We start from the raw sequence: 17,248 nt of genomic DNA on the forward strand, positions 1-17,248 counted from the left end.
TTTTAAAGTATCTAATCTTTAATGATCTGCTATTATTATCAAATACAGTGGGTTTGGGTTCTGATGGCAGTTGTATAATTGGTAACACCAGTATGGGAAAACAGACATGTTATATGTTATGAAGGCTAACTCAGAGCAAAACAGTTTATTCTACAAAAGAACACTGGAGGAGTACTTGCAATTAAAATGTAAACAAGAAATTGTAAACAAGAAATAGCATCCTTCTCCCTTTACTTGACTAGTAAATAGTCTATACAAACTTCATAGATATCAAAGGTTTTACATATGTACACAGCCAACATAATATCAAAATATATTTTATTCTGGACCTCTTTCAGATCTGATTCAAATTACAGTTGTCAAAGCAATACAATGCAAAGGGAAACTGCAACAACAACAACAACAAAAAATGTGCCTAGAAAGGATAAAAGGGTCATTGGGGACAAATCATTGTGATGTGGAACCAAAATACATCATAAGTGTAATTAACATGGTCCAGGACAGCATAGAACATCTAATATCAGTCTTCCTTACACAATAATCATGAAAACTGAATGATAAAGTTCTTTAACATGTACAAAAAACTGTCATGGGCTGGTTTACACTTTTACAACAGTTTTAAAGTTAACTGGATAACTAAAGAAATGATGTAGACATTTTAATCCAGTGCTATAGGTAGGCTCACAGAATTAGACCCAAAGGATTTGTAAAAATCAAAATTAGAACATTATAACTACGATGTCAAAGTCAGGAAAGAAGAAAATTACTTCTGTATTTAGGAATTACAGAGCTACAAAATGCAGTCTGTGTGTTTTTGTTTTTTTTATGAGATGGCTAAGTACACCAGACTAGATACAACATGCAGAATGTTTTCCTGAACTTATTCAGAAACTCCAAAGAAAACATCATGAAACAGCTTACTAGGAAAAAAAAAAAAAATATATATGCCCTAGTTATTCACCCTGCTTCAACACTGTCAACGTAAAGGCAGAAATAAAGAATGCTATTTAATACTTCAGAACTATTGATATAAGACATCAAATTTCTAAATCAGTGTATTAAAAAAGTGAACACTTTTTTCTTTCTCTCTTCTACACTTAACTAGAATCATGGTTTTTTTTTTTAATTGATATTGAATGTGACACTTCAGAGCTACTACAGGAAGGAGTAATTCATAACTTCCCTATTCCCCTTCCATCCCTGCTGATTAAGAAACAAACAAAAAACAAATTAAAAACAAAAACAAAAACAACCAGGGTCTCTTGTAGATTTGCTGCTATTCCCCAAAATGCTGGCATTTGCTGCCATGCCACAATGTTGGTCCACTGAAACAAGATTTCTGTGGAAACTGTCAATAGTAATTCACCAAATTCAAGTACCATCCTTAGCATGCAAGAATAAATGCAGGTTCTATAGAAACATATAATGTGCTTTAAAATGAAAACTGTTTTGAAAAGAGTAAATAGCACTGCATTTGAGATTTATTTTTTTTCTGCTTACCTAGTAAAACTTAACATTTTTGCTGACATTAAGAATGGTCATTTGTAATTCCTTTAAACAGCAAAAATGCCCACTTCTCTCCAGGCCTCTACTCAATAATAGTTTACATTACTCTTAACAAAATCATTCTACATAAACAGATAGCTCCTTAAAAATAGTACTCTCTCGTTAAATCTAATTTGACAGAAATAAGTTTAAGGAAAAAAGGAGTGCTTTATAAGTGAAAAAGTACAAATCTTTGGCCTTTCTCTTGACATTTTTATGTCAAAAAGCAAAAAACCTTCATGTAATTCAATCTAATGATTACTTTTTGCACCATAATTTGTTTTTTACACCACAAAAGGAGGCACTTTCAGTATCTGCAAAAGGTGTTTAATCCTAAAACATATTTACCTAGAGAATAATTAATTAAAACAAAATTGGATAGTCTAAAACCTATTAGGAAATTAAGAGTTACCACTTCTAAAAGTCATTTGAAAGTCAATGATGGTGCCTGATCAATGACAGGAAATTGGGATTGGAACAAATATAAGAATTTATGGAATTTTCTACAGAAAAAAAAAAAAAACCATATTCCTTTACAATGTTTAAGAGTGACAGCTGTTCTTCATTCTACTTTAATCAATGAGCATTCTATTCATTCAAGTTTTCCTTTCTCTTTTTCCTTGTAAGTTTTTTACAGTAGCCTATACAACAATGATACTATAATGAATGGAAAAGAAAATCTACTGGAATCAGTGATTTTCAGATAAATTCTTAGAGAAAAAAAAGGAAAAATAAGCAAGAACCTCAAATATAGAACTTTACAGGCTGTGAAACTTGGTGTCTTTATCATGTTACTGCTCAAATTAGAGGCAATCTTATTTTTGTCTATGGGAGCAGCATCGTGGCACATCAGCAGGCAATGATGACGTGAGAACAGCAGCAAAAAGAAATAACTGTATGCTCATGAAGAACCCAAGCCTACAAAATGGATATCTTTCTGACAGTTTATACTTAAAAGACCCAAGACTTCAGGATAATAAAGCTCTGTATTTATAATCTTTTATATGTTCTATTGTGGTTATTATGCTTAAGTAAAATAGCTGAAGATTTAAAAAAAAAAAAAAACAGAGAAGATGACAACATCATAAACATGTAGCTGTCTATTTTGGCAGCTATACTGCAGATATACTGCATGACTATCTTTTAATCAGCTGGGGGAAAAAAGGTCAATAACTGTATGCAAATGAATAAGTTGTCCATATCAAAATACAAAAGTACTATCAATAATCACCTCTGACTTTCAGATTTAAATTCAGTGCAATTGACAAATGCATCGCTAAAGGAAAATGCAGCTTAAACATACTCAAAACATTTGTGTCTATTCCTGGGAGCACATTTAAAAATTATTGCACAGATTTTTTTATTTTTATTTAATTTTTTTTAAAACAACAACAGAGGTCAACCACAGATGTGGACCTCCAGCAATAAAAGCAGGATTTCAAGTGCCAGATACTCAGCATATTAGGTTTCCTACATAAGTCACAGGGTAATAGTTCTAAATAGCTATAATGTGATCCAAAACCCTAAAAACAGCTGGCACAAAACCATCATGAATGACTGCCTCTCTAGATGTAAAGTTTAAAAAATATTATTACAGTATCATAGTCCCCACTAACAACAACTGGGGTACATATAACAATGTATTGTGAAATTAAGTGTATTTATCCTCTTTACCAATAGCAAATGCTATCCTACCTTAGTAAAACCAAGACTTGCTTCAATCAATGCTGTTTTGTAAAAATAGCAAAACAACAAATGCTGAAAATGAAAGCTGCATTACTTGGGTTAAATCAGTTTCTACTTAAACTTAAAACATAGATTAAAATTTTAGCACTAAAAGCATCAAAATAATTAGTGACAGAAATAGTGTTATAAATTTGCCAAGCTTGATAATAAACAATATTCCTTAATTAAAATCTTTGAAATGTAAATTTGACAACTCTTCTCTTCAAAATTGATACTTCTGGATTATTACATTAACCATGACAAACCCTGTTAATCACACATATAAACATAGCCTCATGCTATCATTTGTAAATTCTGTATATTTCTGCTTTTAGTTGCATGAACACAAGAAGAGGTTTGATCTGATACCTACATCTTAAGAAAATACGTGATATTATAAACAGAGTAAAAGACATGATTTGGTAGTGATTACTGAAAAAACAAAAAAATAGCAGCTTAAATCTATCTATATTTGAAAAAATGTAGTCACAAGTACCACAAATGCAAAATCAGAGCAGCAGGGAGGTTAGTGCAATTATAACTTTTTTGAAAAAAATTTTGAATCACTGCTATTTAAAAACACCTTGAAGCAAGTCTTTTGTTTTAAAGATTGTTTTTAAACTAAGGTAGCAAACATTTTGCCATGTAATGGCAGTGTTATATGCCGTTATCTTGCTTTGAATAAAGAAAAATAACATGAGAGATTTTTTAATACTGGAGTTTGGTTACATTACATATTTAAGCTTCTACACAATGATGGACACTTTGAGAAGCTAATCCTTATCCAGAAACATTTTAATCTCGTAAAAAACAAAGCAAAAGAAACAAACAACAGAAAAAACCCAAACCTACTTTGCTCCTTTTCACAATAGTGCACATTTTAACCATAATTTAGTTATGGCTACAAAACATCAGAAGATTTTTTTTTTTTATGCATCTTCTCTATGGTATTAAAAAAATTGTGCCCTTCTAGTCTTTAATTGGCAGAAATATGTCCCAAAAAAGAAACTATTGCATTTAAGCCACATCACCAAAACAAAACAGAAACAAACAACAAAAAAACCCAACCCCCCTAAAAAAAAAACAACAAAAAGCAACAGAAAACCCCCCAGAACAAAAAACAAAGCAAAAACAAAAACAAAAGCACAAAAAACAGCGCATAATACCCTTTTACTGATGTGTCTAACAGATTGACATGACCAAAGTCATATAGTTCTTTCAACTTCCAATTCCCCCTCCTACAACATGCACCAATTGAATATATGCTCTGGGAGCCATAAATGTACCAAACATCTATCTCTTCAAAACAATGCATTAAAATATTTTTAAGAATTTTTTGTTTAAAAGGTGAAAAAAATATAAACAAGAAACTGATTCACTCCCTTACTTCATGCATCCATAAACTAAACCAAAAACAAAGTTTAAAAGCAAGAACAAACTACTGCTGCAAGTTTTTGTAAGTCCGTATTCTCTGTACATACAAACTGCTAAACTACTGAAGGGAAAAAAAGAATATAATCCATGGTGTCTGCTGATTCAAAGGGGAAAAACAAGGCTGTCATTAGTATCCAAAAACTGGTACATGTATGGGCTGCTTTTATAACGCATACTTTTTCTCTCTTCTGTTTTTCATATCCAAAACTTCTAAATGCTATTTTAGGGGCACAGCAGATTAGATTCCAGCACTTGGTGAACAGAATTCACAAGCTGTGACAAAATTCTGTCATCTTCAGGGTGCAATTTTGTTTATATACACTGTATGTATATATTTCTCTTAGATTTGGCTGTAGTGGACTGGCCATGGTTCAAGTGGGACTATAGCAGTACTTGGGTCGGGGACAGTCATTTTGGCTATGTACACATTCATAGTCGGTCCATGGCTTCCAACTAGTAGCGCTATTTCCGAAGGTCTAATACACAAACCTGTAAGAAATTAAAATAATCAACCAGTGTATAAAGAATTAATTCCATCGTACATTTTCAGTTTAATTTTTCTATAGTACAGTTTGGAACCTACTTCTTAGTTCCAAGTTCACCAAGCTGGTAAAACAAAAGTAATCATAGCAATGGGCATCAAGAGAAATCAGATAAATTGTTTGAAAGTAGATGGAGGAAATAACCATGGGCTAACACTAGAGAGGGAAAAACCAAGTCTAAAATTTTGAAGACTTAGTGTCTGTTAATGAAAAAGTAGAAAAAATATGTTCAAAATAGACCAATTTCTATCTCTTGGACCTTAATGAAAGATACTACAGATTATATTAAGCTACTGCCTCAGTAAACAACGAATGGTTACACTCTTTGTTTTCCCTTTACTTTCAGAATGTTGGAAGCCATTAACTAGTTTTCTGTAATGAATTGGCCAACCTCATCCTGACAGTCTCTCAGTATCACTCACTCCTCAATGCAGACTCTACTGCCTCTATTCCCCCTTTTCTGGGCAACCAACACTCTTCTGCAAGGAAGACACAATAGAAACAGTCACTAAAAATTCAAATCTCGGAGTTCCCACTGTGGCGCAAAGCAATCGGTAGCATCTCTGGAGCACCAGGACTCAGCCTGGCATAGTGTGTTAAAGTTACAACTGCGGCCTGGATCTGAGCCCTGGCCCAGAAACTCCATATGCCTCGGGGTGGCCCAAACAAAGAAACAAACCAATCTAGTATTAAAAAATACTTCAAATCTCTCTCAGAGTGGTATTCTGCTATATGTAATTACATTGATGAAAGTCTACACTAAAAATAAATGTCCATTTATTGATTATGAAGGCACTTTTTTGGCAAAGAGCTTAAATTCTGTTTATGTTATCTGAATTAAATGAACATGAGAAGTACAGAGCCTTCAGTAAAAAAGATCAATACCATATCATAAAATGCATCTTAAAAAGAACACTTTCGTAGTCACTACCACAATAAGCCACATTTATTCACTATGCTTCTCTCTCTCACACACACACACACACACACCCCTTTGGAAACACTTCATTGTACTTACTGAACCATCTGATGCACTGGCTCCAACCTTGTCTCCTGCTGCATTCCAACAAACTTCAAAAATTCCACCTGTTCCCCTATAGCTGTGAACAAGAGCACCTGTCTAAAATAATGAAAAGCAGAATCTTAAAAATGATAAAATACATTATTACATATGTTTAAATACTAAGATAGGAATATTACATGTCTTTATTTCCAACAATCCAAGATAGGATTTAGCTTCAATTGTGAAATAAGCACAAGTTTTGAAATACTAGAAACATAATATGATGATGCTTTTACAGAAAAATAACACTAGCCTGCTCTCAACAGATCATTCTATCTATACCCAGCCCTGCCCCCATACATCCAGTTTCTCCAGTATTAATAACCATTCTTAGCTAAGATGTCTTTGGCCTCTTTGACATCGTTAACAATGGCTAGAAGTAAACATTCTATGCAGGACATGAAATAAATTTTTGTTATTGCTGTTTAAATATGCATGAATATAGCAAACACAGAGAAATAAAATTGTCAGAATTTCTTTGACAAAACATCCTAAAGAGGAAGAAGTATAATGAACTAGTAAAGGCAATTCCAGTTTAAAAATGTTAGCTATTGCACATTTACTGAGTAGCCAGTCTCTAGGCTAGGAGAATTATTAAAGAAGCTAAAAGAACATATGTACACTGTTACACAAAGATGTTATAAATTAAAAAAAAAAAGTACACCCAGAAACACTACCAATTTCATCAACTTAGCTGAATCATAACTCAATTATTTTATTTCTTCAGCAACAGAAACCAAAACCAATACACAAATGCATTCTCCTAGGAATCTAGTCATCACATAGGGCAAAAGTGAGAGGTTCTGATGTGAGAAACTGAAAAAGAATGAAAAATATGCTTTCGGTGTTCTGTCCTGACAAACCAGAAATATATCCCCCAGCTTCATGGTGACTGAAAAAATTCAAACTAAAAGTAGCAGAACTACCTAAAAACAAGGCAGCAAAACATGTATCTTGTAAATAACTTCTGTGACAGCCAGCCCTAAGTTAATCAGTAAACTGGAAAACCATTTCCCCCTGCTTTCTTCTTCAGAGTCAGTCTGGTAATACTGCAGAAATCACAAATGCACTGCTATAGCTGACCACAGCCAGGAAGGCTCAACTGCTTTACTTCCCCCCTACCTAGAATTTCTCACATTCTAAGAGATGAATGAAAAAGTATGAGTAAAGTATGTCTTAAGTACATAGAGTTAGGAGAGAAAGGAGTGGTTGCCAACAAAATCTAATAGAAAGTAAAATCTAAAGAACAGTTAACATACTAATACTTTCTTTTTACCAATTTCTAAGCTTGAATTAGGCTGTAATTGAACCAAAACAGCATGGTCAACAAGCCAGAGCTGTCACATTAACAAATACTAAAGGATCCTCAGCATCTACTCAAATCTGTGATCTATCAAATGCTTAGGTAACATATCATCCAAGTAATGAAAGAAAAAAACTAGATGTATATATGATAAAAACATGATGACTTTTTCTGCACTAAACATTCACAAGATGCATGTTACCATTTTCAAACTTAAAAGTAAAACGACACTGATTTACAATAGGGATACAACCAAACAGTATAGATAGTTGCTCAAATGCCCTTAAAAGTCTAGCAGTATCTTCTCTCAGAACTCTGTAGTTCAACACCCAGATTTACTTTTAACTTAATTTACTCAATGGAGTAAATGAGTGATGGAAAATGTATACAACAGACAGATTATCTGTAGATCATATCTAAGAAGCTTCTGCTATTCAGTCACAACAGGAAGATTACCTTGAAAGGAAAGCTAAGGAAATATAAACTATTAGAAGTAATTAGAGAGCTCAGCAGGGTTGATGAAGTCAACATTAACATGTCAAAATTCATGATGTTCCAAATGAGTAAACACCACTAAGTAACCACCAGCAAGTAAAGGAATATATTTTTTAAAAGATGCTATATTCGTGGTAACAATAAAGTCCATACGGCAACTCAGAATAAATTAAGAAAAAAGATATTTATGAAGAAATTATAAAACTTTACTAAAGGGGGAAAAAAAAGACTTCATGAGGGGGGCTTACAGACTTACAAAGTTACAGCTGTTAAAACTAAGCTAATAATGCAGGTACATACAAATGTATCAATCAATGGAATACAAGAGAATTTATGAACAAACCACCTAAGACTTAATGTGTGAAAGAAGTGACATTATGAAATAGAACTAAACTTCACACCATATACAAAAGCCAATTCTAAGGGAGTTAAAAACATAAAAGAAAAAAATTAAACCATGGGAGTATAAAATGAACGAATCATAATGCTTTTATTTACCAAAAAAACTCACCAAGAACGAAAGCAAAACTAGTAAAAGTTACCTGTAGAGGACCAAGAAAAAAACAGGAGCAAAACTTCTCAGTGTGTCTTGGCGCATGTGGGGCTCGGGGGTGGGGGGAGAGACACGGAGCAGTTGAAGACCATCTGAATGTATAACTTAATCAAAAATAGTTTTTAAAATGATGATTTACACAAAATAGGCTGATGAGTTATGATGGTCAACTGCACAAAGAGAAATAGCCCACAATAAATTATTATGTGTACACTTCAACCAGTAAAGATCTGATCTTCGTGGGGTGGGGGAGTGAACAGTGGCGCCAGGGAGAGTCACATGACTGCTATTAAAGAAACAGTACGTGGCACATAAAAACTGAAACACTGAGAAGATTAAAAATATGAAAGCAACAAGCAATTTCCTCCACTTTTAAGAAGGCATCTCTGTAGCACAGTCACTAAATAGGTAGTAGAGTTTTAAGTTTGTTTCTGATAAATCATGTGTTCAGTTACAAAACCTTATGCTTTAGTACATGTTCTTTTTTACTACTCATATATATTTCCTTCAGAGACAATTCTTTTAGAGAATGAGGAAATTATATCATTTATCTACATAAATGCATCTTAAATGCTCATATTTTATCTGCAAAATTGTTTAAGAAAGTAAAACAGAGAATCTAAATTTATTTCTAAGTTCTGGTCTATATTATGAAAATATAACTTCAGTTTGTTTCAATCTTTACTGAGCTGTAAAATCCCAAAAAAGTACTCATTTAAAACTTAAGAGCCTTTTGAATTAATGCCACAACAGGGATGACAACCGAAAATTAAAAAAAAAAAAAAAATGTATAGGCAAATGCTTATTAATTTAAGTGTACTCGACTATTTAAATAAATCAGACATACCTGTGTGTTCCAGATGTGCACACATTTGTCAAAAGAACCACTTGCCAGATACCGGCCATCAGGACTGAAAGCTACACTGTACACAGGCTCTTGGTGTTTTGTCAAAGTGTGGATGCAAATTCCTCGGTCTACATCCCATAATCTAACAGTAGAATCAAAGGATGCACTGACAAGGGAGGGAAAAAAATGATTTTATAAGTAATGAAATATTCTCAGCCCCATCCCCAATCTATAATATTCAGCCATTTCTAATTGCTAGCTACAAACTCCTTGAAAAGCAGATTGTGCTGTTAGGAAGAAAGTGTTCCGGAAATACAGCTGACAGAGGAGAAAAGGCAGCTTTATCAAGAGCATCTCCAAGTCCCTTTTATTGGAAAACATAAATGAACTAATTCACTGTATTCCTTTGCTTTTTAAATAATTCCTTTATGTTGACACATGAATTTTTTTTTTTTTTTTTTTTTGCTTTTTAGGGCTGCACCTGCTGCATGTGGAAGTTCCCAGGCTAGGGGTCGAATAGGAGCTATAGCTGCTGGCCTATACCACAACCACAGCAAAACCAGATCTAAGCTCTATCTTCGACCTACACCACAGCTCACAGCAACACCAGATCTTTTAACCCACTGAGCATGGGTAGGGATCGACCCTGCGTCCTCATGACTGAGCCGTGATAGGAACTCCCTGATAAAGTTTTGAAATGCTGAACTAAATATACATTTAACTTATTCTTTCTTTAAAATGCTGAACAAACTTTATTGCGATATGCTGCAATTACCTGGGTTTTTATCAGTATTTGCTATCATCAATATATACTTGATTTCTCCAGATACAAAAACCCACTGTGACCTGAAATAATAAAACTCTGTGCTTAATGGCTCCCAATTAAAAAATATTGCTTGCAGGACACATTCCCATTTCATGGAATTTTCCTAATTATCTGTCATTTATTTTTTCTTTGTAAAAGATTCCTATAGGAAAAGTAAAACATAGTGTTTGTTACCTTGCTAACATAAGGTTGGCATTTGGGTTATTTGTCCCTGGCCCTGTTGGACTCCATTTGATAGTATAAATTTCTTTATTATGTGCTTGCAAATCATGGACACAATTATCTTGTTTCATACTCCAGATCTAAGCAAAAAAAGAGAAGTGTAGGTAGTTATTTTTCCATACAAAGCTTGCATTTATAATACTATCTTTCCAGTCCAAAATATAAGCAGTATAACCAGAACAGTAATTACAGAGATCAAGGGAATATACACAAAGAAATCAAAATACAGTAGAATATATTTAATATTTATCTTTTAAAAATGACAAATTAGCTTCAGGTCCTTTTTAAATATTCACTATTGTGAAGCTTCAGGATTGAGTTAACTGTGGTTCTAAGATCACTTTTGATAGTTTCAGATGGTACAAACTTCAACATAACTTCCTTGGGTAATGACGGTGCAATGTTTAAGGTATTAGTTTTTATGCTGTCCTTTAAATAAAAGATCTACATTATAAATTCCTCTTAAAATTTAAAATCAGGAATTATTTTCCAATGGAGCAAACAGATAAACAATATACAGATAATATGATTCATACTGACACCAAAGCACAGGCAACAAAAGCAAAAAAAAACAAAAAAAAAAAAACAAAAAAAAAACAGGCAAGTGGGACTACAAGCTATACATTTAAAGCTTCTGCACAGCAAGGAAAGTAACAGTCAACCTAAAGAATGACAGAAAATATTGCAAGCCATATATCCGATCAGGAGTTAATATCCAAAATATATAAGGAAATTCCATATCTCAAGAGCAAAAAAACTAATAACCCAATTTAAAAAATGGACAAAGGACTTGAATAGATATTTCTCCAAAGAATATATACAGATGGTCAATGTGTATATTAAAAAATGATCAATATACTAATTATCATGGAAATGCAAATCAAAACTATGATGTGATATCACCTCACAACTGTTAGGATAGCTGTTTTAAATTTTTAAAGTGTTGTCAAGAATGTGGAAAAACTGGACCCTGTACACTGTTGATGTGAATACAAAATAGTGTAGCCACTATGAAAAACAGGATAGACAGAGGTTCTCCCCCAAATTTTAAGAACTACCACTATATGATCCAGCAGTTCCACTTCTGGGTATTTATCCAAAAAAATTAAAACCAGGATCTTGATGAGGTATCTGTACTCCCACGTTCACTGCAGCAGTATTCACAAAAGCCAAGACAGGGAAACAACCTAAGTGTCCATCAACAGATGAATGGATAAAGAAAATATACATACAAACATACAATGGCGTTTTAGTGTGTGTTTTTTTATTTTCCTTCATTTTTGGCTGCACCCACTGCAGGCCAATGTGGGCCTACAATGGAGCATTATTCAGCCTTAACATATATGGAAATCCTGTTACATGTGACAACATAGATAAATCTTAATGACAAATACTATATGATTCCACTTACATGAGGTGTCTAAGAGTCAGAGTCATAAAAGAAAAGAACGTTGATTTCCAGGGGCTGGGAAGAGGGGGAGTTCCTAACCAACAAGTATAAATTTTCAGTTCTAGAGATTTACTGTACAACATTTTACCTATAGATAACAGTTCTGTACTGTATACTTAAAAATCTGTTAACAGATCTCACATTAAATGTTATCATAACAAAATTTAAAAATTTTAGGTGATTCATACAGAAGAAACCATGAAAAGTAAACAAATCAATAAATGAAGTTAAAATGGTGAGTAGAGAATAATCCTTTTTTGAGCTGAAAACATGTCTATGTATGTAAGATTAATAACATTATTTTTGGGGGAAAATTAAGAGAAACCTAGACCAAGAGTATTTCTGATAAAGTCATTTCAATAAAGACGGGGGAAATCTTGCCAAATACACACACACACCAAACCCAAGTGCTAACAAAAACAAAGTTACTGAGCTTCACACTTCTGCAACGTAACTAGTAAAAGATAATGATGCAACATCATAGTGTTTTGTATTTTAGGTATATATAACTCCATATAAATAAAGCTAAAAGATGTTTCCAAAACGTATTTAATTTGACCTTCCAATAGCACTGACACTATTGACCACTTTCATCCATCACCTCCCTTAAAATATTCTTCTCTATACATACTGTTTCCACTGAGGTCTTTCCTCCTCCCAGGTTTCCTTTTGGAAGCTCATTGCTCTTGAGCTGGTAAATGTTGGGGTTTTAAAACTTTTTACTATTCTTTTATGTATACTTTCTATCCACACAATTGTGTTTATGATCATGGTTCTGAATGACCACCCATCTATTGAGAATTACCAAATTTTTATGTCAAGCTTAAGAGTTGTTCTCTGGGCATGAGACACCCCCCCCGCCCAGCACCTCCATTTGCATGACTCAAAAGCACTGTCCAAGCTGGACCTAATTTTCTCACTCATCTGCTATTTCTTGTTTTCAAAATATGGCTTCACTAGACATTATCCATCCTTCTAGCTTCTATTTAAAATTTTATAATTTTATAACCTTTTACTTAGATTTAAAATTTTATAACCTTTTATTATTCTTTGGACAAAGAAAAGCTCTCTAACACTTTCTAATATAAACTTATCTCTCTAGCTGCAACTCAATCCATGACAGTCAGCTCTCTAGTTACATGGCTTCTTTCATTTCCTCATATGTACCATACTCTGTTCCAGAAGAGTGTTTTTTTTTCCCCCATTTTATAAGCATTATGAATGTGCATGCAAAGTAGGCTCACAAACAAAACCATGAAGAAAAGCATATTTACCAGCGATATTTGCAAGGGAACCCAGGCTTGAGAAAAAGTAACTAAAAACACAGCAAGTGTTTAAGGAAAAAAACCACGTAACCTTGACAACCTGGAGAAGGAAAAGCAGTTTCCCTCACAATTATCCTATCTGTAAAGGTCATCACATCTGCAGTCACTGGCATTGCAAAGTCAAAGATAAATTATGTTCAGCAGAGTTAGCATGATGAAGGAAAGGGCTCAAGCTTCATTAATTTTTGTTTGCTTTGTTTTTCTCTTTTTAGGGCCACACGTGAGGCATATAGGGGTCAAATTGGAGCTGTTGCTTTGCCACACCAAAAGCAATGCCAGACAGGAGCCGCGTCCAAGACCTACACCATAGCTTACAGCAGCAACACTGGATCCTTAGCCCACTGAACAAGGCCAGGGAATGAACCCGCATCCTTATGGATACTAGTCGGGTTTGTCACTACTTTGCCACCACTACGGGAAACTCTGCTCCATTAGTTTTGAAGATTAGTATTATCTCAAGATAATACATAAAGATTTTTTTTTTCTCTAACTTTGGTATGTGATATGCTTAGGTAGTAAGTATTAGTTTTTAGTTATGCAACAAGAAGAACATGAATTCACATTGAGATGCATCAACTAGGCTCACTGATTAAGTGATTCTCTGCTATCTATCAGTTTCCCAGGAAAGGTGGTAAACATTCACACAAAGCAAAATTAAATTACTACAATTCACAGAATTTCAGTCAAATCCATGAATCCTACAAAGAGCTTCACTCATATGTCAAACCCTTACATGTTCAAATAACCTTTAATTGCACCAATATATGACTCTCTAATAGTGAAGACAGTTATAACAGCACAGATCTTATTAGTATCATAATTCCCATCAATAAGAGAGACAATCTAAACAATCTCAAAATGGCCAAAGCAGCCGCACTGTGTGACTTCACCACACTTCTGCCCACCATGTGAATTACCTTCAAAGTCATGTCATCAGAACAGGAGGCCAGAAGATTGCCAGTTGGGTCCCATTTGATAGCATTTACTTCATTCTAAAAACAATAGTAAATATTCACATTTTATAGATTTGATTGTTCTTTGGGTATTAAAAACAGATACTTAAAACCACTCTGAAATTACTTATTCATCATAATAACTTGAAAGGGAAAAAAGTTTCTCACCGTGTGTCCCTGGAATGTTTTAATAGGTCTGTCTTGTCCTAATTTACAGACATGAATGCACATATCTGTACTACAAGAAGCAAAGGTGTTGTTGCTCTGCCAATCAACATCCAATGCTGGTGCTGAAAAGGAAAAAAGGCAAGGTACACATTTATTTCACATGTACTGAAATCTAGGAACTTTAGTTTTAAACCATGGTTGAACATTAACTTTGCTAACAAAAACTTAAACATTTTACTTTATACTTTTTATGATACTAATAGAACTTTTTAAATGATAGTATTTACATACCACAAATATTAATAAATTTCAGTTTGGTTGTCTCTATGTGAGACACAGCCTAATAGAGTACACTGGCCTGGTTACCAGGAGATTAGGGTTCCTGAGAGCATGCTAGGCAAATTACTAGCACTGGATTCTTGGTTCTTCATTTGTAAAATGATAAAATTAAATGCGACACTACATTTCCTAATACTTTTATAATGCTGTGAGTGTTCAATGGACAAGAAGCCTTATTTTGTCACTAAGTAGTGTGCCCTAAGCAAGTCATCCAACCTCTCATGTTATTTTTCTTACCTAAAAAAATGGAGATAAAGCCTCTAAGCTAGTGCAAAAGAATTCTATGAAAATAAAGTGAGATAATGTGTACTGAAAGTACTTTGTAAATTACAAGTTAAAACAAGTATTACATTTCATTTCCATTATCTATTCAATTGATAAAATGGAATATTGCATGATTCACAAATATATTTTCTTCTAAGTGATTCTTGTCAAATAACTCTTAAAATTTACATCATTGAATTTAAAACCTCAGAGGACCAAAAGCTGGCTGGCATTTAATACTTATTTTAGCTCTGATACAATTAAAGATTCTTTCATTTTCTCCTGTTGCAAAGTGCAAAGCTCTCTATAATTAGCAATGCAGATTAAGGTAATAATACCAAGTAATTGAGTTACATAACAGAAGTATACCAGAAATTCACAGCAGGAGATAGTTGGTTTGGAGGAAAGAGAAGGAAACGGGAGATTCAAAAACCAAGCACCCTTGGCTCAAGATGAGGAAAACCCTGAGGTATAACAAACACTCCTGAGCCCTGCCTGGATCAGGCTGAGCCTGGAGCTTCTTCACCAGAAGCTGCTCACTTCCTTGGCTCCTTGCCTCTTTGCCATTCTGCTTTCCACATACAGTTCCTCGACTTACTTCTCTGGGAAGGCTTTTTAAAGTAAATCAATCAAGGTCTGCTCCTGGTAGATTCCAACTACATCTATCAAGTCAGTAAACAAAAATACAGGCCAACTGTGATTAGCACTGTGTGTGGACTCTGTTATTTGTGTGCAACATTCTTAAAGCAACGCAGATGACCATCCTATTCACCTCTCCGTCAGCCTGTCCTCAGGTCCATTCCTTACCACACTTTGCTCTGCTACATTCTGCATTCAGGGGCTGATGACTACAAATTACATGTTCAAGGCCCTTCTGCCTGCAGGTTCCAGATGGGTTCAAACAATAGAAGACACTGTCAAGAACCCAGGGTCAGGAGAAAGAAAGTAGACAGGCAATTCTGCTGTCATCTACCAGGCTGGGTCTTTGACAATGACTATGATTGCTCCACGGCACCTACTCTCGCTAGGCAGCATCTCCTCTGAGGTTCCCATTCCCATGGGTAGTTGGTGGCAGGTTTACAGCAGTTGTTAAACTCTGGGTTACCTTATTCTCCTCTATTTTCACTCTTCCAATACTTCTACAACTATATCCTTGTTATATTCCTTTTCTTGGATTACCTGGTTTAAATTCTGTTTTTGTGCCTGGAATTTGATTCATTAACTTAGTACACTTTCATCTTGCATTAAGTATTATTAGTTAAGATATAATTCTAAAAAGTTTTAACAAAATGGTTCTTCAGTAAATAAATTTTTATGGTGTTAGGAATTGGGGGATGTTAAAAATCTAACTAATTTAAAAGACAAAGATAAACTAAAATGCTATGAAGGTCAAATATCCATTCATTATGTTTGAAAACTGTGTTAATTTGGTCGAGAGTTTTTGCAAAATATTCAAGAGGAGGCTAAGAAAATTAGAAATAGCATTCAAACAAATACAGAATTACTTTCAGAACAAAATGCAAACAAACTGCATTACCAGGTAAAGATAACTGGAGGAAGCTGGGGTGACACATGACTTTTATGAATAATGCTTCTGTGATATGTCTGGCTCATAAGATACAATGATCACAGATTGGGGTAATCTAAGAACCCATACCTCCTTACTTTATATTTACTCCTAAAATGAGTCTAGGTACTACAAGTTCTTTGGGATAGAAACACATCTCTAAAATAAAATATTTTTATTTAGGTAATATGTGAGAGGGGAGTTTGCTCTTACTGGTTTCATTTCATACATGACGAAAGAGGTTAAGAAAAATTACTTTTGCATTCCTGGACCTAAGATTCAATTTCTGTGTTCTCCAATTCTGATTTATTTTGTGTTAATCCATGCATCCCTCCTAATTTAGAAAGCTAACAGGAGTTCCCATCGTGGCACAGTGGTTAACGAATCCGACTAGGAACCATGAGCTTGCGGGTTTGATCCCTGCCCTTGCTCAGTGGGTTGACGATCTGGCGTTGCCGTGAGCTGTGGTGTAGGTTGCAGATGCGGCTTGGATCCAGCGTTGCTGTGGCTCTGGTGTAGGCCGGCAGCTACAGCTCCGATTAGACACCTAGCCTGGGAACCTCCATATGCCGTGAGAGCGGCTCAATAAATAGCAAAAAGACAAAAAAAAAAAAAAAAAAAAAAAAA

The 17,248-nt window shown here is 34.3% G+C and overlaps 1 protein-coding gene across 10 annotated transcripts in view; it reads right to left on the bottom strand.

Moving 5' to 3' along the window:
• Nucleotides 1–301: 301 nt before the first annotated feature.
• Nucleotides 302–17,248, bottom strand: part of TBL1XR1 (TBL1X/Y related 1) — a 175,964-nt gene continuing 159,017 nt past the window's right edge. For all 10 annotated transcript variants that reach the window (XM_021071211.2, XM_021071208.2, XM_084990354.1 and 7 more), the window contains 6 exons: nucleotides 14,452–14,573; nucleotides 14,248–14,322; nucleotides 10,508–10,635; nucleotides 9,508–9,673; nucleotides 6,265–6,366; nucleotides 302–5,193 (listed from right to left, as the gene is read on the bottom strand). In XM_021071211.2, coding sequence (XP_020926870.1) covers nucleotides 5,167–5,193; nucleotides 6,265–6,366; nucleotides 9,508–9,673; nucleotides 10,508–10,635; nucleotides 14,248–14,322; nucleotides 14,452–14,573 — 620 coding nt within the window. In that variant the 3' untranslated portion in view covers nucleotides 302–5,166. The remainder of the gene's footprint in view (nucleotides 5,194–6,264; nucleotides 6,367–9,507; nucleotides 9,674–10,507; nucleotides 10,636–14,247; nucleotides 14,323–14,451; nucleotides 14,574–17,248) is intronic.

Source organism: Sus scrofa, chromosome 13, assembly GCF_054392235.1.
Source record: "Sus scrofa isolate SSC_HxYL_T2T_F1_AM1 chromosome 13, Sscrofa_HxYL_maternal_Yorkshire_Landrace_v2.0, whole genome shotgun sequence".
Taxonomy (NCBI): Eukaryota; Metazoa; Chordata; class Mammalia; order Artiodactyla; family Suidae; genus Sus; species Sus scrofa.